The sequence below is a fragment of the Diabrotica undecimpunctata genome, chromosome 3 (assembly GCF_040954645.1).
Source record: "Diabrotica undecimpunctata isolate CICGRU chromosome 3, icDiaUnde3, whole genome shotgun sequence".
Taxonomy (NCBI): Eukaryota; Metazoa; Arthropoda; class Insecta; order Coleoptera; family Chrysomelidae; genus Diabrotica; species Diabrotica undecimpunctata.
Genome location: NC_092805.1, coordinates 104,004,381 through 104,030,822, shown reverse-complemented (window position 1 = coordinate 104,030,822; position 26,442 = coordinate 104,004,381). Strand labels below are relative to the sequence as shown.

Sequence of the window (26,442 nt, the reverse complement as noted above, 5' to 3'; positions counted from 1 at the left end):
GCACAATAATGACAATAGAATTCTCTCGTTAGTGATTCCATTGTAGATCATGAGGAAAAAACCAGAAACAAACCTCATACGATCTCGAAATGGTAAGTATTTGTTCTTATATTTAGTTTACTGTCAATATTAACATCAAACTTTAATTTTATATGTATGTCACTTTAAAACATATATAACGTAATCTCAATATGTTATTGATTTAATAATAGTGGTATTTTTTTAATAATTTCTTCTTTTAATATTGGTAACCAGATCCTAACCTTGCTCAAGACAGAAACGAATGAAGGCACGTTGTCAAGTCGGCCTAAACCCACGAAGGGTAACGCCACCGAGTGAGTAAGTAACCAGCTCCTATTGCTTTCTACCGAGGAATTTGCGATGCAATTGGTTTCATTTAACATAATAAGATCAGCTTCTTTGATTTTTTTTACCATGTGTTTCTTTGAGGACTACACGTGAACCATTCCACAGAATTCTATGTCCATTTTACCATGTGTGTTAATATATTTGAGATCTGCCAAATTCTCTATTTTTGATATAAGATCGATGTTCACTTATTCTAACATTTAATGGTCTTGATGTTTCACCCAAATAAAAATGTTCGCATTCACAAGGTATTTTATAAATACAATTCTTTGTTCTGACTTATTCGTAATTAGGTTTGATTTTAGGTAAAATCAATCTCAATGTGTGATGTTTTAAATGTTGTTGTAATATTGAATTTATTTCCTATTCTTTTAAGCTGTTCTAATAATACTTTTATGTATAGTATCGTTGTTTTCCTCTTATCGTGTACTGTAAATTTTATAGAATCCCGTTCTATGTTCTTCTGTTTCATCTTCCCTATTTTTTAAAATACCTTATTTATAATCATTTTTTATTAAAATAGGTAAAATATTTTTCGCATCTAAGAAAAAATTTTCGTTATAACAATTGTGGCATTATAATTGAATGCTTTAATGATTCCCTTTTTAACATCCATGCTATGGCTTGATTTGTAATTTAGATTATGTTGGTGTGATATATCCTCCTTTGTGATTAAAACATCCAGGAAAGATAATGAGTTACTATATTCCTTTACCCTGGTAAATGTTATCCACTCTTCTCTAACGTGAATGTTCATTAGGAATGTGTCCAACAACTCTGATCCATGAGTCCACATAGAGAACAGATCATTTACATATCTCCACCAAATTGTGGGTATTCAATATTGGTCAGAAATATTTGTTTCGAAGTATTCCATAAATATATTCGTTCATAATTTTGATGTCGATTCATTCATTCAAGGGGGGTTGAGGTTAATTGTGTATAGAGCTAATTGAAAGCCAAGTGTACTCTGTTTAACAGTTCATTATATTTCGCCAATTTTCATTGGCATCATCAGATGAGAGCTACTTGGTACGACTTGATAATTAGTTGTTATTTTATATCTTACTTGATTGTGGTTAACGTCAGTGTAATTTTTATTAAAATCAAATACAATGCTTGTATGCTTGATTGCAATCCACATTTCATCCATAAAGCATTGTACTTGATGTTATTAAAAATCACACTGCCGTTAACCTCAATCAAGTAAGATATAAAATAACAACTAATTATTAAGTCGTACCATGTTTTAAATGATTGTAGCTCTCATCTGATGATGCCAATGAAAATTGGCGAAATATAATGAACTGTTAAACAGAGTACACTTGTCTTTCAATCGCTGTATACCCAATTAACCTCAACCCCCTTTTCATCTACCAGATCAGCTGTTATTTTAAAGGATATATTATGTATATAGTTTTACAGATCAATATAGAACTGAAATAAAGTACACTTACCGAATTATCACTTATTCTCTTGCCGTAAATGAGGTAATCGTGTTTGGGTTTGGTGGGTTGGGCGTCGGGGGGCAACGGCCCCCCTCCTCCGGGCCCAGCCGACGGGGTGGGTCGCGGCCTTTTCCGTACCGACACGTTGCTGAGCCCCCCGCCACCCAACGGAACCCATCCACCCGAGCTGTCATCCCTCGACATCACCTGCGCTCGCACGCGCACCAAATAATTTCCACTGAAACAAAAAAATCTGAATTAGTATTTTGGCCAAATTAAAATTTAGATTATCGACTATGCACATTAGCTTTCCAAAAAATCTTGCGGCATATTCAGCTGATTACTAAAATTTTCCTTTCGGCAGGTCGAATCCAATCTCGGATCCGTGATTTTAGCCTTTGTTCCTAGTAAGAATTAGGCATTCGGTTGGAATGGACACGCGTTAATTTTGATAGAAATGAATTTATTATTGTATTAAATCTGCCTTAACGTGTATCCTTAGTGATAGACAGGAGGTAGACCAAATAGAATAAAATTTCTTGCATTTAAGAGAAAAAGTGGAAATAACAAAGGTCGAAAGAAGTAGGAGAAAGACACAAATTTTGGTATGCACGGAAAAATAGCACTACGAATAGAGTTGGTATAATTGCTCATAGAGAAATAAAAGAGTACGTAGTAGAAGTTATAATAACGAGTATTTCTGGTATTTTCCTAACGTAACAGGGGCTTGGCCACAGGTGTTTCTGCATCATAAAACAGATGAAGAATAGCTGAGAGGAGATTGAATTTGTTATTGGGGAATCTCTGGATCGCTGATGGTAACATTATGTTCTCAAGAATGTGTTTGTAATACGATCCTGTTCATTTTGCTTCTATATGAGAAGAAACGTCCGGGCCTTCAGAACTTATCCATCTCCATACGTTGACCGGGAATCCCCCACATTTCTTAAGTGATGAGTATACCGTTCATCAAACTTATGATTTTTCGGCCTATAAATTCTTATTCGATAATCTATTGAAAATATATATGGAAAATATAAATAAATATGGAAAAAAATCTTACTTGATTTATATACGTATCCTAAATATGATATTATGTAGTTTTACCACCTAACTTCAATGCGCATTACATACAACTTTACATACCAAAATTATAATATTCAGCAGTGTAAAAAGCCCCAAAAACCAATCTATACAATAAAAAGAAAATAATTTAAGAAATACTAAACAAAAAATTAGACAAGAAAATATTGTATCACCTATCCTCATCGTTGTCTTCACCTTCGTTAAATATTTCTTCAGTTCCTTCAACTATATTAGTTATTACATTTTCCTTAGCGTTATTTTGTTCTAATTGGTTTTCTTTGATGGTACTCATTTCTTTATTTTCGCCATCATTACGCATGTTTGGTTAAGTTTTTATGTAGGTAGAATAACTTCTGAGTAAAGATACTGTTTAATACTAATTATACAATAGACATCGTTATAAAGTTTTCAAATACTATAGGTCATTATTTTTAATTGAGTACTTGCATTCATTTTACAACAGTCATTAGTGTAAAGAATAATGTGCAGGTAACTAATTATCTTTTTTCCAACAAAAAAAAACACATAACAAATTTATATTTTCAAAATTCAATACGTTTATTGTTATATTGGTATTTTCAATTTTTTAAATACCGAACTAAACGGTGTGAGGTTTATTTACTGTTCTAAGTTTGAATCCTTGGAGAAGAAACAACAAAGAGCTAATTTTAAAAATAACCAAAAGTCAGAGCCTGAACAAATAACGATCGTTTGTTGAGTTTTTGTCATAAATGCTTAGGTTGTCAAGAGGTTATAGAAAACGCTCATTTTACTCCCTAACAAGTATGCAATCGTGATGAAATTGATCTACTTTGGAATAAAAAAGTTAAACAGGATCTATATCACACAAGAAGAGAAGTCATTGCAGCGACAGAAGCCAGGACAGACCAACTATTATGGAATATTGTGGTAATGTAAATAAAGTCTTGAGGTTGATCTACAACTCTGAAAACCTAAAGGTACTTAAAAACATACAGTATAGAAGTAACAGCTGCCTTTTATGTGAAGATCAGGCAACGAGGCTGGCGTAATAGCAATATTTCAGAGAATTGTTTAATGTTCCATTTACCACAGACAGGATTAACCCCGAGAGAGTTCTGGAAAAATCACTTTATTATCGTATATCCTACACAGTGGCAAAACTTGACAAAAACGTTGCCATAGAACGATAAACTACCTCTACATGAAGAAATCTGTGGCTACAAGCTCTATCCGAAAATGACGTAGAATCTAGGGTATGCATAGTGGAGAATCTTGTTTCTTTAGAGAGATCCATGGAACCTGATGTATGTGATAATTATGTGGAAGAACACAATCTAGAACTGACCAATGAGGAGTTACAGGAACTGGAAAATGATGAGCTTGAGCGGACTAGAATAGGTAGACTCTCTTCCAATCCAGAGGAGGAACCTCCTTCTTCAATAATCAAATAAATTCTCCCACTACGAATGAACTTTTTTGTTCCAAAAATATTAACCTAACAAAGTTCAAATAAACAGTAATAATATTAGTAATAAAGAAAATTAATATGTTATCATATTCTACCTTTAAATTTAAATGGTGATAATATGTACCTTGATTTTTTAAACAATCGCTTATTCGTGATAGTAGAAGATATAACGCTAAATGAGTGAAGATCTTAATTTTTTATGCACGATGAGCTGTATCGCACTTTGATAGAAGGTGCCATAATTGGTTGAATAAAAATTTTCCGAATCGATGGATTGGTAGAGGTGTAGAAGCTCCGATTCACACATTTCGATTACACAGTTTGGTAGTAAATTAGGGAAAAAGTCTAGCTGATTCCCAACCGTTTAGAAGATTAATGAAATCTCTAGATTATAGACTTGTGTATTTGTGAAAACGGGGGACATTTTGATCACTTAATTTAATTGAATTTTATTTTATGTTCTTAGTCTTTTTTAATTAATAACTTTATCATTACTTTATACCAGCATCGGTTATTACTTCATAATTTGCAAATTAAAATATTCCGAGTTTTATCATGAATACCTTCTTGTATAGAATTTCCAATCTCCGAAAATTTTGAATAATACCTTCTTGGCGTAAAATTGTATGATGTTTAAGTTCACTTGGAATTTTGATTAATAATTCTACACGGACTTCTCTAAAGCCTTCGATAGAGTTAACCATTGTCTGCTATGGATTGCTAAATTACGAGGCTATGGAGGTAAAATATGGAAATTGCTTATCTCAGCGTGACCTCAGGAGTTCCTCAGGGGTCCCATATTGGGCCTCTCTTATTTAATATATTTGTTAATGATATTATATCATCAGTCATTAAAAGTAGTAAGATCTTAAAATATTTCGAATAGCTAATAACTTAGTTGATGTCTCTTTGTTACATAAGGACCTTAAAAGCTTAGCTAGTTGGTGTGACGTAAATATGCTATACTTACATATAAACAAATGTTTTAAATTACTTTTGGTAGATCAAGGGAGTTGGTAAGTTATTGCTATTGTATAAATAATGTACCTTTAGAGGCACGTAATAATATCACTGATTTGGGTATAAACTTTGATTCTAAATTAACTTTTAAATATCATATTAATGAAACTTCAACTTAAGCTTTTAATATGTTGGGATTTATTCTTAGAAATTGTAATCAGTTTTCAGTACAAACTTTAAAAATGTTATACTTTAATTTAGTTTTATCGAGAGAGTTCAAAATAAATTTTTGAGAGTATGTGCTTACAAGATTGGTTTTATCAGACAATAACATACATATGATGGTATACGTTCAATACTTAATATTTCGTCACTACATCATAGAAGGTTTCATAAGATTATGAATGGATACGTTGAAGATCCAGAGTTACTAAGTTTAAAAGTTTTAATATTAATACTAGAAGGACTAGTAATACTGAGATTTTCAACATTTCTTTTTATACTACAAACTATGGTCAAAATGAGCATATTACAAGAATTCTAAGAAATGCAAATGAGCACAGCAAAAGTTTGGAGTTATTTGGAATACCTACAACAACATTTAAGAAATCACTTAAGGTTTTGAGTATGATTACCTAATAAAAATTAATTTAACTTACTTTTAACTTTAGTGTGTTTTTTTTTAACACAACTTATGCTTTGTACAGGTTGACGTTATATTTTTGTAAAAATGTAACGTCATGTAATGTTAAAAACGTAATGTTGTATATCCGTAAATAAATAAATAAAATAAAAAATCATAAAAAATGTGTAATTTTTTTCTTCAACGCCCTATATCTTGAAAACGGATGGCGTTACAAAAAATTTTTACTAAGCAAACACCAATTATGTTTCAGTTTTTTACCTATCCTAGAGACGGTGTTATTTTTTAAACACCCTGTATATGCTGTAGAGTGTGTAGAGAAAAAAGATTATAAAGTATGTTTCAATTATTTAAAGGTAAATAAAATATACTATGATATAGATTGTTTGGTTTTGTGGACAAAAACATATTCAAATGTTGAGCTTCACCTTCTTCCTTAAGTATCGTCTTCTATCGTCGTATGGGACGTAGATGGAAGTACCGTTGAATTTTCTCAGGTACCACAGTATTCGAAAAAATTATGTTGTTGACAGTTTTTTCGTTTATTATAGATTTACTCACTGACCTGATTTTAATTTTTGCACGGATTTCATTATATATTACCATTTCTATGAACTGATTCCAGTAAAACTGTATCATCATTTTTAAATCTCTATTGTTTATAAGTTATGTTTGTAGAATTTGGACTAGCTTATGTTTCGGGGATGGATTTTTTTTTCTGATAAGACAAAGTGATCTCGTTAATAGCCGAAATGTCGCTATTGTTCTGACGTTAAACTCCATTGGATGAGGAAAACTCACATTCAGCACCCAGTAAAAATTAATGTTTGGACGCGGGGTCCTATATTCTTTGATGATAAATTGACTGGAGGATGGTATCAGCACTTTCTTCAAAACGAACTAGTTTCGCCCTTATCTGCTTTATACTCAAGACACATATATGCCTCACATTACGCTGGTGACGTGCGTCAATACTTGGACGATTTTTTTCCAAATATATGAATTGGTTGGTAGAAAATTTACGATAGAATGGCCAGCACAATTTCCTGACCTTACCTCACTCGACCTTTGTTTATGGGGATAAATACTTAGGGCTAAAAACAGTTTACGTGAAATCCACGGAAGACATATAATTTTACCATCGTCTTGATTATACCAGTACGTAAATGGTGAACATTTTTAGAATATTTTACGTAAATTATAACGGGTCAGCAGCTGAATTAATCAAGTCAAATATATTTCGCTATACTTTATACCATCAGCAGTGATAGCTAAAATGTTATTGGATGAGTTACATATTGAACAATAATCAAAGATTAAACCATACAAAAGTGAGATTACGGCCATAACAGGGGAATATAATATAAATATATTTTAAAATTCCATTGACAAATAGCGTTTCATTTTCTTGATTGATATTAAAATTTCTTTAAAATAATTATTTAACAATTGAATCAGAAACTACTTCTACATAACACTTTAAAAAAATGGTTTCTTAATTTAATACTAAACTCTTGAGAATCCAAGATCAGGCAAAACGTGTAATTTTTGGTTATTGTTGGTTCTTTTAATTAGTAAAAAGTTGATAGTGGGTTATATTGGAGGTAATACTTATATTCTGTAATTTTAACATATGAAGTTGACCACGACTGATATGACTTGGTCAGTCTGTTTTGTGTTGTGTTCATTTATAGATAGCCTCTACCTACAGTTGTAAACAGATGTACGAAACAATAGAAAACCACATCTTTCATTTTTAAACATTCAAATTTAAGTTGTTGCCATATCTTTTTAGCATTGGATTCCTTGTCTAAATATAATCAATGTGAGCATTTAAATGGTTAATGTCAGACCTTTTATTAATGGTTTTCTCTGTTGCAGAGATAAAAGTTATCTCAAGAAACAATCTCTTAAAATAATTATTCTCTGTTGCTAATACCTTGACTCCTGTATAATTCATTACATGAGCATTTTGATTGGGATGCGTAGCTAAACTACACCTATCTGGATATTTCCTGGTATCACTTCTGTGCGAGATAATACGGTCCTTTAAACGTTTTGATGCGTGGCCAATATATTGCAAATTACAATTTGTATATATATATATATATATATATATATATATACTGTTAGAACTGTTTTACCCTGCAGCCATTTGTGCGATTTACTGACATTATATTTAGACAAGGAATTCAATGCTAAAAGACATCGTAACAACGTAAATTTGAAAGTTTAAAACTGGAAGATGTGGTTTTGTATTATTTCGTTTTGGAAATTTATCTGTTTACAACTGTAGGTAAGGCTTAACTATAAATTAACTGACTGTCTAGTCATCTGTTAAAATCATAGAACATAAGTATTACCACCAATTTAACCGACTGTCAATTTTTTACTAATTAAGATAACCAACAATAAAACAAGCTGTTGTACCTGATCTTGGATTCTCAAGAGTTGTAGTAAATTTATAAAAAAATGTTTATGTAGAAGTAGTTTGTGATTCAATTGTTTAATAATTATTTTAAAGAAATTTTAACATCAATCAAGAAAATGGAACACTATTTGTCCTCAAAGCAGTAAAAATTGTGTATTTCTTGTAAAAAATGAAATGATCTGTTTAATAAATTAACAAAAAGTTTTCTATAAAACTTACTAATTATGAGCTTGAATTTTCATATCTTCATCTATATCCACCTTCGCAGAAAAATATAACCACGCGAAATGATTAAACAACCTTTAAAAACTCGAAACACTTTCAAGACTACGGCCAAGCACTTCTGCCTATCAAGTCAAAACTTCTCGAACTGCTCCGCCACAAATTCCCGATCACTGAGGAGAAATCTCCCCTTCAATGAGGGCGCAGGGCATCATTGACGTCATATCTGTCCCCACCACAAAATCATCCCCCTCGCCGCACCCTCCGTTATGCAGTCCACGTGTGGATGAAATGTAGGTAACTAGGTGTTAAGTTCATCGGCCCATTTTGAGGGAAAATTTGGATTTTCATTTTGAGTTTTCCGGGGATGCTGCAGTCGGTCGATGTAGATTTTCATTGATGCGGTTTATTCAAATCCCTTTAGTATACCAGCCAAACCTCAAAATATGACAAAGAAACGCATTGAAAATAATTCCTTTTTTGTTTAGATATATTATAATATATGTATAGCAAACAGGTTCTTCGTTTATCTCTACTTTCAATCTCAATCGGTTAGTTTAAATTAATTGCTATAACACACACACATATATACATACATACATACATACATACATACATACATATATATATATATATATAATATATATATATATATATATATATATATATATATATATATATATATATATATATATATATATATGGCGTGTTATTAAAAATTTAAAATAATATCAGCATTTTCATTTTTCCAAATTTTTTATAAGAATGTTTCAGAAGAAGAAGCATCTATTTTCAATTGTACACTAGCCGACACGATTTTTATGACAATTCAGCCCATTATTTTCATATTACTAATATCTTTCTAATACGCAATAGAAACGATACACAAAGTCCTAAGACGTCAACTTTTCCGTAGGCTCTTTTAACAACTTTTAAGTGAAATTTTGTTATATTTGTGGGAAGAGAACTTCTGGTAAAGTGACAGCAGACCATTTTCTGAACATGTGAAAAAAGCCTATTTATTTTCATACGATCAAAAAAAAAAGTTTTTAAGAAGTATTGTGAACCACTTTTTAGTTAAAAATAATGCATAAGAGGATGCAAACTATGAAAAACCAGTTCATGACTTTTTATCCTCCTTCAAATCGCTTTAAACTTGAATAGTAGGACCACTAATGGCCTCAAGTTCCTATTCCAACGTTTCCATAGGCCGTCTAATTTTAAGAGAATCTAAGATCTCATCCAAGGTCATCTAGACAGCGCTGGCTGTGTGATAGTTTAATTGCTCCACCTTGTCCTAACCCAACCAGGAAGTGGACACTTAAGACTCGAAAGTTGCCTGGAAAGAGTCTGAGTACTTTCCATTTGGTAGTTTTACTAAATTCCGTCCCTTGTTATCACCTCCCTTAAGAATTCTGTTTACCTTGGCACTGTCGGGTGAAATTTCGATGTTGTCAGAAAAGTCCTTTCTCTGACAACAAAAATTTTCCTTATTTGTTTATGGTTTTATTGTAGGTGTTCAGGTTAATCTTATATGCCCTCCGTTTAGATGAGTTCTTTGCCCTTAAGTACCACGTAGCCTGTCTTGAAGGTCAACTAGTTCCAACTAGTTCCATCGATATTTATGTTCAGCAACATACTTCCAATTTGTTCTGGCAATTTGTTTAATGTCATCTACCCATCTCATCCATGATTTTCCTCTTGGTCGTTTAAGGACTCCAGTACTGTATTGTAACGTTCCAACATTGGTGTTTTTGTCTAACAGTGTGGCCTGCGAGGCTCCATTTGAGTTTGGCAATTTTTGTTGTGATATCCAAGATTTTTGTTTTTCATCTTACCCCGTCGTTCGTCTTTTTATTACAACAGTCGTATACCTAATATGGCCCTTTCTGGTGTGGCTAGTTTATTCATTTTTGCCTGGATTAGGGGCCAGGTTTGACATACATTTGTCATAGTAGGAAGGATGCACTGGTTGAACACTTTGCTCCTCAAATATTGAGGTATTTTGCGGTTCTTAACCATCCTGCTTAAGAGCTTTCCAAATCATGTCCGTACCAGTCTTACTCTTCTAGTGATTTTCGCATTTTGGTTCTCTTTGTCAAGTTTCAGAATTTGGCTTCTATAGATATATTCTTGGATTTATTCTATCTCATTTTATTTTAGGCCAACATATTGAGAGGTACCTGCTAGTTCCTCCATCATAGTTTGTAGTTCCTCGAATGTGCTCGCTATAATCACCTAGAATTTAAGGTGGTTTAACTTGTTGCCATTGACGTCTTCTAGGGCTATATTTGGCAATATTACCTGAGAGGTGCCTGCTAGTTCCTCCATCATAGTTTGTAGTTCCTCGAATGTGCTCGCTATAATCACCTCGAATTTGAAGTGGTTTAACTCGTTGCCATTAACGTCTTCTAGGTCTAGTTGTACTTCATAATTTTCATATATATTATGTATTAGTTGCCTATATCTCGAATCTATTCTACAATTATTAATAGCTTGTCCTATAGCCCACATCTCGATACTGTCAAATGCCTTTCCATAGTCTATGAAGGCAAGAAATACGGGTAGTTGGTTTTCAGTTGCCTTCTCAACGTTCGCATTGTCAGCAGATCATCTGATGTACTATATCCTTTGCGCAAGCCCGCCTGTTCTACCGGTTGGTAGAACAGGCGGGAATAAATAATTAATTATCCATTTTGTAAGTCAACCTATTGTTAATAACTCTCATAAACAGTTTGTACACTTGACTAAGCATCGATATAGGTTTATCTTTCTTTGTCGCATTTATTCTCTTTTTTGTGTAAAAGTATTACTAGACTTTAGTTTAGTTCCACCCTTTAGCGATTTTGCTATTATGGAGACATATATTAAATAGTGGGCAGTTCTCCCCAAATGGTGCGATGATTGCTTGTTGTAGCCAATCCTTTGGCAACTCTTCTGCCTTCAAATTGCTCTTGGGCCTCTTTAAATACCTTAGCATCCATGTTTCCACATCCAGCACCTTTTAAGATCATTGCATAAACTCTTTCTACTTCAAAGCAAATGTATAAATGATCCGACATAGATGTGACGTGCGTCACATGCCAGTTGGATATCATGTCCCCGATATTTGATTCTAACCTTTCACCGGCCAATCAACGGAAGAACATTACATTTCTGATCACCTTCAACCGGATTCCTTCTTCAAGAGCAATGCTACGCCTTTCCTGGTTTTTTTTATGGTGCTGAGAATGAAAAATGAGAATGAGAATGAGAATGAAAAAGAACTGAGAGGTACTGATCACCATCAAATCACGAAATATACAATACTTCGTACCTAACTACAATAAATTCGCTATGTAAGGTATCTAGCATCCTACAGCTCCAAAAATCGTAATCAAAAGGTACTAATGTTGCTTATTCTCTCTTGTCGTTTCCTCATTGCTGAGGATCGTGATTTCCTACAATGCGGGCTGTCAATTCTCTCCATCTCTTGCGATTTTGGGCTGCTCTCATGGACTCGGAAAACGTCTCTCCAGTGGCTTTCTGTACTTGATCTGACCATCGGATAGGTGAGCGTCCTCTGCCTCTACGTCCTTCTACGTTTCCGCATACAATTAATCTTTCTAAGTTGTCATTGTCTCTTCTCGCAATGTGGCCAAAAAACTTTAAAATATTTGCAAGACACTGAGAGGAGAGTCTGGTCTGAATGTTTAGCTCTTCGAGAATCGACTGATTGGATCTGTGCTCCGTCCACGAGTAGCGTAGCATTCGTCTCCAGCACCACATTTCGAATGCGTCAATCCTTTTCCTATCCTCTGATTTTATTGTCCATGTTTCGGCACCGTAACTGAAGATTGAAAAAATGAGTGTCCGTACCAGTCTCATTTTGAGTTTTTTGGATAAAGAGCGGTCCTTCCATATTTTTGACAGTCGACTCATCGCGTTCTTGGCCATCCCTATTCTTCTGCGAATTTCCGTATGGGAGGAGGCTGCATTGCTTAAGGAAGATCCTAGATACGTGAACTCGTCTACTTTCTCGAATTGATTTAGGGCGCCTGTTGTTTGGAGGATATTCGCGTGGTCCACAATCATGATTTTTGTTTTCTGATTATTAATCTTGAGCCCACATTTGTTGCTTTCGGTTTCTACTCTCTTTATCAGTCTCGACATCTCCTCTTCAGATGTTGCTATCAGTGTTGTATCGTCTACGAATCTTAAGTTTGAGATCTTTTTTCCTGCAATGGAGATGCCGCCTCTCCATCCATCGAGTGCGTTCCTCATTATGTATTCTCCATATAAATTGAACAGGTCTGGAGATAGTATGCACCCTTGTCGTACACCTCTGCTGGTTTTGAAGGTATCAGATTGCTGGTTTTCAATTCTTATTTTAACTGAGTTATCTTCGTATAAGTTTTTAATTAATATTGCCAAATGATCTGGAACTCCCATCTCATGAAGAACTGTCCAGAGAACTTCCCACTTCACACAATCAAATGCCTTTTGGTAGTCTAGAAAACAGATTATTATTGGAATTTTAAATTCGCGGGCCTTTTCTATGAGCTGCCGCATATTAAGGATTTGCTCTCTCGTACCCTTCCCTTTGACAAAGCCTGCTTGTTCTTGGGGAATTTGTTTGTCTAAGTATTGTTGCAAACGGCGTTTAATGATTCTTAGTAATATTTTGCTTGGATGGGAAATCAGTGAGATGGTACGATAATTACTACACTTTGTAGTTGTTCCTTTTTTATGGATTGGTATGCACAATGATGTGCGCCATTCTCTGGGCCACTTTCCGCATCTCCAAATTTTATTACAAAGTTTCCACATTATGTAACATCCTTTGTCTCCCATGTTCTGAAGGAGCTCTCCCGTGATATCATCGCAGCCAGGGGATTTATTCTTCTTGAGGTGAGTTACAGCTTCTTCAATCTCGGACAGCAGAATTTCAGGTTCAGGGTTGTATGCGATGTTTTCGAGGGCCGAAGTGTGGCCTAGATTTACGTGTTCTTCCCTGTAGAGATCTGAACAATAGTTTTTCCATGTTTCCAACACTCTGTCGATATCACTTATGATAATACCCTGTTTGTCCTCTATTGCATAGTTCTTGGGTTTAAATTCTCTCGCAAGAATTTTCACTTTCCGGAAGAGGTCTTTGGTTTCATTTCGATATCCGTGATTTTCTATTTCTTGACAGATTTCAGAGATGTATTCTTGTTTGTCTTTTCGGCATCTTTGTTGAATATCTCTGGAGAGAGCTTTATATGTCTGTTGATCACAGGGGCCAACTTTAAGTTGCTTTCTTTGTTCAATCACTTTCCACGTGTTTCTGCTGATCCACGGTTTAATGCTATTATTTATAGATGGTTGGCGACATTGGTTCACTGTTGTTACGATGGTTTCTTTAATATCTGTCCAGGCTTCATCCACACTTTGTTCTGCCCGATTGTTCTCTATTCTGGTTAGTGCTGGTTCAATTCTCTCTTTAAAGATAGCTAATTCGGGGTCCGTTAGCCTAAAAGAACGGGGAGAAGCTTTGCGTATGTTCTTGAAACGTATTCTGTAATCAGCCATCAAGAGCTGGTGATCGCTTCCGCATTCTGCTCCTGGAAATGTTTTTGCGTTGGTAATTGAAGACTTCCATCTCGAACTGATCAGAATAAAGTCTATTTGATTTCTTGTTCTATCTCCAGGTGATTTCCAGGTATAGAGTCTACGCGGATGATGCTTGAAATGCGTGTTCATTACAGAGAATTTCCTTTGGTTGCAGAATTCTAATAGTCGGTCTCCTCGCTCATTCCTATCTCCTAGACCATATGGCCCTACAATCATCTTCATGTGGTCATCTAGATTCGTTCTTCCAAGTTTGGCATTAAAGTCGCCTAGTATCACCACTATGTCTTTGTTTGGTATTTTATCAAGTACACCTTCGAGAGCCATATAAAAGTCTTCTAGTGTTGCTTGTTCTGCCGTGGCTGTCGGGGCATATATTTGTATGATGTGGAGGATGGATGTTGAGCACTTTAGTCTCAGATGTATAATTCTGTCATTAACTGCATCATATCCATTTACGTAGTTCTGGAATGTGGGTGGTATTATAATTGCAACCCCATTGATGCTCTTGCCCCCCCAATGCCCCCCAATGTTGCTTAATGGTTATTAAAAGCTTTATGTTTATTTAAGTCGTTGATGGCACACACTCTCGGTAGATGGTACTACCAGTTTGACTTTAACTCCATCGTGTTACAGGGGGTGCGTTTTAAGGCCACTCTTCCTTTTTGATTTTCCTTATACACTTGATTTATGAATATAAATTAACACAATTTTAACTCCTAAAGTAAGGGTCTATATTATTATAAGATCTTGATTTAGCCAGTAATTTAGTCAGTAAGACAGCCGTAAGATCTTGTTATGGTGGAGTGTTATGCTCGGTGGTTTTCTATAATTATGGAAGATCAGCACGAAAAGTAGAAGCTAAGGTCGCCTCAGCTTCGGATAGCATTTCTTAACTTCTTGTGGAACAAGAATGGATCAGGATCTACAAATATTGTAAGTAAAACCAAAAAAAAAATAAAAAATAAATTTGGGAGAAATGAAACTAATTGATTGTAATTATTTCAAAGTATACAAAATACATTAAATTAAAATTTCGAGAGCAAATTAATAATAGACGAAGAAGATATAGACGAAGACGACTCACAAGTTAGGGAATTTGATGTACACTTAGGAGCTCCAACAAATCCTAAGATGTTGAATGGACAGTTAGTTTCATCGTTAGATTTGTTTTAACGTACTAAAGTTTTACTTAGCACATATTTCGCTCTGTATTGGTTCAAAATCCGTATTTTCGTACGTTTTTGTATAGTCTACATTACAATATTTTTCGGATTAGCAAATTAGTTCCACTTGTACTCGATGTACCGAGCACCCAATTTCCTCTACGAAATTTTCGCTTTCGCAAACATTCCACCAATTTGCACATTCTCCACACTCGCCCATCCATTATCTTTCTCGCGCGAGATCTCCATCGATTCGTATAGGCATTATACATTTGCGTAGTTGCCAAGTTTTCGAAGTTATTCCATTCAATTAGTTTTTATTGTATGTGGGCGAATCCAGTTTTGATGTTCATTCATTCATTCCATGTCAGCAACAGTTAACTCGCTAGGAAAGAGGACCGAACGACTTCCACTTTAATTTATAAATAATAAAGCTATAGGTATGTTACGTCTGTTTTGTAAGAGGGGTATACAATTTTGCTCTCAGCAGAGACGGTTCGAGTAAGCTACTGTGATGATAATTAAATTAAAACGTTGATGTTCAAAGAATATATATATATATATATATATATATATATATATATATATATATATAATGAAAGTAGTCAACTACTTTATTGATTTATTCGAATACGTTTCGCTTTTATTTTTAAAAGCATCATCAGTTCAAAATAGGTTTTTTTTAGATGTTATGAAATCTCTACGATAACTTAACATTAAAGATTAATAACTAAACGAGAGAAACGAAACAAAAAAATACAAGAAAAACTGTAAGAACACTATTGTTCATTTAATTTTAACCGATGGCTTCATTTGAATGTTGGTTTAAGCTCTTTCGAGGGTCAAACCACACTGACCCTTACTGAAAATTTTTTTCAGTATTTTACGAAATATAGCTTCTTTTTTTTTCAGTATTTTACGAAATATAGCTTCTTCTTACTGAATATAAAAAAGAGAAAACTTGAATACTTTGGACACCTGATGAGAGGACAAAAGTACACATTCCTACAAAATATAATACAAGGAAAAATCCAAGGACGCAGAAATCCAGGCCGTAGAAGAATGTCCTGGATGAGACATTTAAGAGAGTGGTTTGGCTGTACCACTAACGAATTATTCAAAACAGCAGTAAATAAAATTAGAATCGCCCTAATGATATCCAATTTCCGATAGGAGAGGCACTCAAAGAAGAAGAAGCTTCTTCTTCTTGTAGTTCCTTCTCCTATCGGAGGTTGGCTATCATCACAGCTATCCATACCTTATTAGCGGCAACTCTGAAAAGATCTACTCAGCTTCCTATGGATCTTTTACCCTTGATTTTACCTTGCATTATGAGCCTTAATATCTCATATTTCGCACCTCTAGAAATGTGGCCTAAATATTCCAGATTTCTTGTTTAGATGTGCTTTACGACCTCGCAATCCTTTTGTAGCCTTCTTAACACTTCTGCATTTGTAACTCGTTGGGTCCATGGTATTTTCAAAATCCTTATATAGCACCACATCTCAAATGATTCCAACTTCTTCATATTATCCACTTTTAGTGTCCAGCTTTCCATTCGATACAACAAAGTCGAGGACACGTAGCATCTTAAGACTCTTATCTTCAGCTCCAGAGGAAGGTCTCGATTAACAAATATTGTTTTCATTTTTATAAATGCTTGTCTTGCAATTTCAATGCGTGTCCTTATTTCTCTACCTTGGTCGTAGTTTTCATTTACCCAGGTTCCCAGATATTTGTAGTTATTCGCTCTTTCTACTTGTTTTCCCTCGATATCTAGCCTTCCTACTGTATGTTGCTTAGAAATAATCATGCACTTGGTTTTCTTAACGTTCATTTGTAGTCCATATTTTATACTGACTTGATGTAATCTATTTACTAAGCGTTGCAGTGATTCTAGACTGTTTGCAAAAACAGCGGAGTCGTCTGCGAATCTTATGTTGTTCAAGATTTTTCCGTTTATTGATATACCCTGTTGTTCCTCTGATATTGCTTCCTTAAAAATAGCTTCGCTGTACAGATTGAATAACAATGGGGACAGCACGCAACCCTGTCTAACACCTCTTTTGATTTGTATAGTTTCTGTATTGACATTTTCGATTCTAACCTTTGCTTTTTGATTCCAGTACAGACTTACAATAATCCGTATATCTCGACTATCCACATTCTGTTCTTTTAACAGTTTTACGAGTTTCTGATGTCGTACTCTATCAAAAGCCTTTTGATAATCTATAAAGCAAACATCGAGATCCTGGTTTATATCTAGTCGTCTTTGCGCGAGAACGTTAAAAGCGAACAGAGCCTCTCTCGTTCCTAGTCCTCCTCTGAGTCCAAACTGGGTGTCATCTATATCTTCTTCTATTTTTTTGTATAGTTTTCCATGTATTATCTTGAGAAATATCTTAAGTGTGTGGCTTATTAAGAAAATTGTTCTGTACTGGGAGCATTCTGTCGCATGTACTGACTTTGGTAGTGTTACAAACGTGGACAGCAGCCAATCTTCGGGTATTACTCCTGTTGTATGTATATACTTTGTTGAACAGATCTAGAAGTATATGCAGTGTTTCTTCGTCAATGCATTTAATTAGCTCAGTGGGTATCTGGTCTGGGATTTTGCGGTCTTTGCATTTCTAATTGTCTGTTCTAATTCGCACATTATTATTTTCGGTCCTGTTTGTTCCTGTGGTTCTTCTTTTATCATTCTACCATCGTCGAATAGTTTCATTATGTCTTCTTCTTCTTGTTGTGCCTATCCGTTAAAAATGTTGGCGATCATCATGACAATCTTTATCTTATCTGCAGCAGCGCGGAAAAGCTGCACAGATGTTGTATTGAACCAGATTCTGAGGTTCTTTAACCAAGATGTTCTTCTTCCTGAACCTCGTTTTCCAAATATTTTTCCTTGCAGGATGGCTTGAAGGAGAGCATATCTGGGTTCATTATGTATTCTTGCCAAAATCTTAGTTTATCTTTGATGTCTGCAATGAGTTTACCATTATTATCTTTGAGTCTCCCATAGTGTGCTCGCTTTTTGGTATTTATTAATTTTTTTTGTTATAGTACAATTTGTGAAAGAAAACTCAATCCTTTTTGCACGTTCACCCTAGGTAACGTTAACTGAGCTAGTGCGAGCGATAGCCAGATAATATCTCAGATATCTTTGATCTCTTTTTGGCTATACTATAAGTTCTAAGTAAGGGTCAACTTCCTGTCTAAATTATGGTTTCCGTATTATTCAAAGCATACCTCGGAGAGTTGAGGAAAGTATTAAGGTTAGAGGGGACAAATTATTAAAATGTTTTGATTTTGGCTGCCTCTTCAAATTTACACAGTATATTTTGGTTAAATATACGGCAAAGAAAAAAAAATGGTCAGAATATGATATTCGGGATAGCGGTTTATTTATTTAACCCTTATACATCAGTTGACGACTTTTTTATTCTATAATACGACTCTTCAAGAGTCTCCAGTTAAAATTTCAGAGTGATCGGTGCAAAATTGATGGAGTTTTAAGCATTTAGGAGTGAGTGAGTTAAGTGAGTCCGGTGAATGAGTGAGATGAGTGAGTGAAGTGAGTGAGTGAGGTGAGTGAGTTATTGAGGTGAGTGATGTGAGTGAGTGAGTGAGGTGAGTGAGTGAGTGAGGTGAGTGAGTGAGGTGAGTGAGTGAGTGAGTGAGTGAAGTGAATGATTGAGGTGAATGATTGAGGTGAATGATTGAGGTGAATGATTCAGGTGAGTGAGTGAGTGAAATGAGGAGTAAGGAAAATGAGCTCAGTGATTAAGTGAGATTAGTGAGATTAGTGAGATAAGCGAGTGAGAAGAGCGAGTGAGATGAGCGAGTGATGTGAGTGAGCACTCACATAAAAATTGCCACAGGTAATAATCGAATTACTAGAGCGGATAAAATGACTGCAGATGGAACAGAAAACGCAGAGTTCGTCGAAAGTAGGAGCAAAAAGATGCTCTAGATATTTTACCAGGAAGCACGTCGCTATCTGGGCCTAGAATAAACGATACTGTGTAAATATTAAAAAGAGCTTTTTTTTAACGCGTTTTTCTCGGAAAAAAAGCGCACTTATTTTATAGATAAATTCTAAAATTAAAAAAAAAAACGATAAAATGAACAATATCTCTACATTGTGACCTACGAAAACTCAAACTAACGAAATATTTTTGGTTTTTTGTTAATAGGATCTAGTTATAAGTTATAGTCAATAGGATCTGGTTATAAGTTATAATGAACACCGCAAAGTAATTTTTTTTTATCTTAAAAAATTTCTTAATTTTTAATACTTTTGTACCAAAATTTCAGATAATACTGTTGAAACGTTGTACTATGAAGTACTAATGTTATAAATAAATTTATATTAAACAATTTTCAAAAAAAAAATGTTTACAAATGTTGAAAATAAACCCTCCTCCTCCTCAGTCCTAATCCCTTTTGGGATGTGGTGACAAAATCAGACCTTTACATTTTTTTCACGATTTCCCTAACAAACCCTAGGGAGTATTCCTTAAAAGGGAATAAACCCTACCCACCGTTAATTCCATATTATTTTATTATGTGGTTTGTGCACCTTAATTTTTATATAATCAGTGAACATACTTCAAAAGACTTTTTTAATTGTGTTTAGTTTGAACATATTTTTAATCAGGTATTCAGGTGTACCAAATCTGAATTTAGTGGTGACATTCCAATCTTATACGGCCGGTCCTGTAGCCCAATCTTTAACACCGTTTGTCTTACCCCTCTAATGAATGGAACGAGGGGGGTGGAACTACGTCACAGATAGGATCGTTTCCACAATGTTTTATACAGAAATGTTTACAGCTGGGTAGTCGAAATGATCAAAGCTTGCTGTGATATGACTCGAAAATATCTCACTTGTGTGTTTTAAAGTAAAAAACCCCCATTACAGGAGGGATATTAGTCAGAGAGCTGGAAAAAGGTGAAAGATTGGTCAACACTGATAGAGATAAATTTGGAGTTGTGATGAAAATTATGACGTATTTACGAAAGATGACGTAAAATAAAATTCGTTCAAATCATACAATGATAATTTGTTCCAGCTAAAAAATCCCATAAACGGTGAAATTCGTGCTTGGGTAGAGTCAAAAAAGATCGTAATGGATTATCCATAGTCCCACCTAAAAAACTTAATTAAGGCCCCGCAATAAATATTTCGTATTTCGGTTGGCATTATAGTCACTTTCACAAATAAATACTTTATCCATAACCTAACTTGATATTTACAATTTTCTGCTTTCTGTAAAACATAAATTTAAAGAATTTTAATTTAAAAAAGTTTGGATACCCTTATGACAATATTCCTTTAGATACCTTTATAGCATAAATACAGGAGTTATTTGTCAGAAATGTAATAAATCTAACAAACAATAATTTTAGATTAAAACTCATTCATCTCATGTCTAGGCGATTCTAAGTATTTCTCAAAAGTTCTTAAGCATATGGAAAATTTGCAGAATTTACACCCTGTGCTTAATACGAAAGTAAGTACTCCACAATCAAAAATTGCAGTGGTGCCATTGATATGTGGTGAAATGAGGAAATGGAGTTACTGAAATCAATTCTAAGATTTAAATTAATCCTGAGTTCATAGCATCTATCATCAGAACAAAATATTGTCTCTCGATTTGATTATAATCTGGATGAATCTATTTTCATAAAAATCATTAATTCATAATGTATTTCCTTCCAAAAATAATAATATAATGGTCATAAAATCCATGCCATAACTGTTGAAAGCTATGACCTTACTCTTTACTTTAGTTTGCACTATTTATTCGCACTAACCTTTTCATTTTGTTTTGAACGTTCTAAACGTTTCACGAATAGCTGTAGCTTCTTCCGCGCATTTGTTAGTTGTTGCTCTGATATCTCAAGGTGTTGTATTGTCACAAATTGGTTGCATAAATCCTTTCCTAAGTTAATTTTTTTCTGCTCTAACTTGACTACACCTGATGACAATTTAGAATGAAAGAAAAAGAAAAGCAATTGCAAAAGCAATGCAAATTGCGTCTATCTATGAAATCAGTCAAAGGACAGTATACCGAGTGTTAACTAGAAACAAATTTCATCCATACAAATTAAAAATTTTGTACCAACTTTCAATGATGCTCCCGACCGAATACTAGAATTCTGTGAAAATATGTCCAATCAAATTAACCAACAGTCAGATTACATAAAAACAATTTGATTTAGTGACGAAAGTACTTTTTCACCTCAATGGAAATGTTAGCACACACAATGTGAGATCTTGAAATGACACAAAAAACATACTCAATTTACAGAAAAAGTAAATGTTTGGGCAGGTATTTTGGGAAACCATATAGTTGGGCCTGTTTTCCTCAATGCTCAATGCGGTAAAGTGTATCTGGAGATGTTACAAAAGCAATTGAGGCGTTAATTCTTGAAATTCTGGAAAATAATTAAGGTGAATTCGGCAACTTGGAAATAACGTGTCAACAAGATGATGCTCCTGCACACTATTATGGTGATTGTTAAAGAATGTGGGACAATTTCCCCGGACACATTTGAACAAGTACGACAAGAGTATAGAAATAGGATGTATTACTGTTAGGAAATAGATGGAGCACATTTTGAACACTTAATATAAGAACTAACTCTTAATTCTTTATTAATTAAATGCGAAACTACAATTTTAGTATTTATTTAATTTATTCATCAAAATCAGCTTAAACCCAAACAAAATTAGTATGACTGAACAGGTATTTTAAATACCTTTCAAACGAGGTATCATTTGGAATAAAGTCCAAGGCCCCACGATAAGGTTTAAAATTATCGGTCACAGTGGCTCTGTAACGTCAGCTAAGACTATTACGTCACCTGCTATGACTAGTTGAGAAGCCCACGTCCGTTTATTTCCTCCCTCCAAATGTCACTATTATAAGTATAACCGTTCAAAGGATACGCGGGAGGAGAGGACTTTTGGCTAGTACTGTATATTTATATGTATGTACCTAGTTTGTTTAAGATGAAATAAAATTGTTTATACTTTATTAACAGTTAAAAATAACTACTCTTTACGGAGAAGCGATTTTCCTGGATGTGAACAACGATTCACCCATTTATTTCTTTTTCTAAAGAGATTTTAATTATTTTTATTTGCATCGGCTGATACGAATTTCGAGATCTCTGGGCGGTTATATTTATCTCAAAAGGAAATAATCACTTAAATATACCGCTTGATTGGTCAAATACTAACTCCCTCTAAATATAGATCCCTATATCGAGTTTGTGTTCGAGAATCAATTTAAAGTTTGATAGAAAGTCACCAAAGGAAGACAGCGGAGTCGATCTATCATTTAATTCATTTTTTTAATGTAGGCGGAATGACGATAGATTTGGTTAGATGGGGAGAAATTAATAAATACGGAGAGTGTTACGAACATGTATATTTCTTCTCGAAGCCAAGTTTTTAATATAGCTATGAAACGATAATGATGCAAATATTTTTTTGTCTCCTTGATTAGACTGGTAGTGTGTCTGGAGGAGTAACCTATTTTGATAGAGGACTATGATTATTCAGTTTTACTTAATTTATAATATAATAAACCTAAAGTTCAGTTGTCAATAAAAGACTTGCGCGGTTGCTTTCCAAAAATTAGCCTCAATAGATTTAACAGATGTCCGTGATGGAACTTGAAACAAAGAAAAGAAACAAAGATCAGACATAAACTGTATATTCTATCCAATCATGGCAAAGTGACCAAATACATGAATTTTACTTTCTTAAATAAACTACTGTCTTTTGATGTGTATATTTTGATTATCCCTATATGTTTTGTCTGAAATGTCTTTAAATTGTTTAAAACATATTAAACACTGTTTTTATAAAAATACTTTGCAACCAAAGTAAGAATTTTATAAAAATTTTAGTTCTAATAAGCGGCTTTACGTATAACTGTTACTATCTTGTACCTAGTTCTGTTTTATGCTAATACAAAGGCCGATAATTTTGCCGCCGTAGTAACCTTTTTGCTACATTGTAATCGCACTCAATAATAAGTGGCCCAAATATTCATCATTCAAGATTACATGAAAGTGGACCTAGAGCCAGACGATGTGGTTGACATCCCTAGATAACAAGGGTAATCGTCTTATCCGTAGAGTTTGATTTACTCAACATCGGTATTGGACTACAGCATAATGGAATATACAGATTTTGCCTGAGTATCATACTTGGTTGTATTCTGCTTGAAGGGAACGTCGAAAGAGATACCTTGGCCAAATGACTTCAAGTGTTGCATTTGGAAGAGGATTTGTTCCTGTCCCGGTGGAATTTCTTTGACGGCACTAGTTTTTCTTGACAAGCAATGAATATGGATAATGCTGGATACACAAAATTACATAATGGAGTCTGATAGGAGAGCGAAAACGAGTAAAAACCGAAAATCATACGAAGAAGATGGAGCATTGGAAACAAGAAACACGCAAGATAAAGATAGCGACAAGAGAAAGGTTGAGATAATGAATACAGTGACACTGTGAAAATCCTTAGTACCTACTAGTAATGTGAGGTTTAAGGAGGGACCTGAAACGAACAAAGACGTTCTGCGCCCTGGACGATGCTCAACATCAAGAACAGAAAACATCCAGAAAATTGGTAGATTAAAAGCTCGTGATCTGAGTGTCCAATTCTTGATGAAATCTCAGGAATTAATAAAGAAAGGTCAGATTTTGCATGAATCATTAATAAATATGCGAAAAATTTGTGCGCTAAAACTCCTTACTCCATAGTAAAAGGTATCGATAATTTTACCACTACCAGCGCTCGACCTGACCCTCTGTGACTTTCTCTTATTATTTGCTAAGGTAAACTCGGAGCCTAAGGGGACAATATTTGACAGGGTGAAAGTAGTGAAAGCGTGAGCGATAGAAGTTCTCAAGAAGCTGACAAAACCGAACTTCTGAGCACTACGTTCAACAATGGAAAAATCATATACAGCGTTGTGGACATCCGCAAGGAAAGTACGGTTGCGGCCATTGAATAGTTTACACTCTTACATATCCAGTAGCCGAATTTTTAAATTTTTATCTTTATGTCGGATAAAAACCTACTTTTAATCTTTTTATCTATTTATATTTTAAACGCACATTTTACGTCAAAGTGACGTTAATTACCAGTGACGGACCCAAAATAGTTTTCATTACGTTATAAAATATTTTCTATAATTAGGAAATTCAAAAATGTTGTTCGATGCATTAATACTACTAAAATTTACGCTGCGCTTTTATTTTTGTTCTCTAAAATTTAATTTTCTTGTGAATCTAGCGTTGGGCCAACTGATATGGTAAGGGGCTCGTATAGCACCAATCTCCTCATGTTATATTCAAAAAGCTCCCCCCATGCCTGCTCATTATTTCCCCTAGTTCAATTCTTTTCCATGACCTAAGGTTTCTTTCTTTGTCAACTCTGCCCACACATTTTCGATGGGGTTAAGATCCGCACTCCGGGAAGGCCACTGAAGAACATTATGATGTCAATATTATGTTCTCAAAAATATGTTTGTAATACAATCCTGTTATTTTTTCTTCTATATGAGAATAAACTCCAGGGCCTTCAGCACTTATCCATCTCCATACGTTGACGGAGAATCCTCCACTATTTCTTAAATTATTAATATACCGTTCATCAAACCTGATTTCTCGGCCTATAAACTCTTATTCAACCATTGCTATATAATTGAAGCACTTTTTCATCGGAAAATGCACGTTAGACCAAAAATTGTCTTCGCGGTTTATGAATTCATTACAAAACGCAACTCGTCTCCTCTTGTGATCCTTAGTGAAAAAAGGTTTCCTTGCAGCTGCACAATTTATTAATTCACTTTTCGAGCTGTGGCAAAAGCAGTTTCTCTCAAATAATTTACTAACACCTCATCTTAACATAACTTCTTAACATCTTAACTTAAATAATTGCAAAGTTGTTTCTTTTTTAAACATAATATATTTACCAACAAATTATATTACAAAACGGTAAAAATTTTGTGCTCTACGTGTGACATGCAAAAATAACAAACACAGATTAGCGTATTATGACTGAAATTGAAACGACATTTAAATAATTAATTTTTCTATTTTACTATTTTGTATAACACTAGCAGAAAAAAAGCTCATTTTGGCGCTTCCTAACAGAGGCGTCTGCATTCAGTGCATCCCTTGCAGGCCGTTATCGCCGGCTCTGTGTTAACTATTCAGTGACCGCAGCCGTACATTGAATGGGATAAACTTTGTAATGTAATTGGTGATTAATAAAGCATTTTGTAGCACTAGACCAGATATTTAATTGCCACACTTCGTATTTCGTAAATAATTTAAAAAAAATTGCTAAAATAAACATTGATAAAAAAATTTGTTTCTTCTAACAACATTCTGCTCTATCATTCCTTTTTTTCTTTACTGTCCGATCGTCATAGTTTTTAGAACCACCCCTATACCATCCGTCTATATTTTATGGGACCTTCCTCTGGTTCCTCTTTCTTGGGGCTTGGCTAAAAGTTTTGTTGGTGCGTTGATTTTGTCCATGACTATACGCGTATAGAATTCTCTATTCATTTATTTATTGGCAAAATTAGTAAACATGTAGCCATGTGTTTTTCAACAAACAAGAACCAAGATGTGACAACTGTGAAGAAAAGATAACAATCAAACATATATTAGAGAAATGCCCAACATTAACGACAAAGCGCATGTTGTACAATATACCCAACAAACTAAGTGATATTTTAGGTCTACAGTGCAATATGTCAAACCTAAAAAGTTTCTTAAGTTCAATTAACATTCTAAACGTTATCTAAATATATAAATGCAATACAAATTATTGTTCGCTACTATTGTTTCGCTAATAGCCAATTTGGCTCATGCTATTTTTGCTAATAAAAAAAATTAGTAAGACAAGTAAATATAAATCCATATCAACAATGTGTTTTATTTTTCTGACGAAAAAATATTTTAGATACTCCTTATTTTATAATTATTTACCAATATACAATGATTTACTTATTTTGAATAATGATGCTGTTGTTCCT

The 26,442-nt window shown here is 34.2% G+C and overlaps 1 protein-coding gene across 2 annotated transcripts in view; it reads right to left on the bottom strand.

The window, feature by feature from the left end:
- Spred (Sprouty-related protein with EVH-1 domain) overlaps positions 1-26,442 on the bottom strand; it is a 183,182-nt gene that overhangs the window by 85,486 nt on the left and 71,254 nt on the right. Inside the window, exons 1-2 of one of the 2 annotated variants that reach the window (XM_072526483.1) lie at positions 8,607-8,748; positions 1,827-2,055 (exon numbers count right to left, since the gene is read on the bottom strand). In XM_072526483.1, coding sequence (XP_072382584.1) covers positions 1,827-2,055; positions 8,607-8,629 — 252 coding nt within the window. In that variant the 5' untranslated portion in view covers positions 8,630-8,748. Of the gene's footprint in view, positions 1-1,826; positions 2,056-8,606; positions 8,749-26,442 lie in introns of those variants that run through there. The other variant, XM_072526482.1, reaches the window with a different exon arrangement.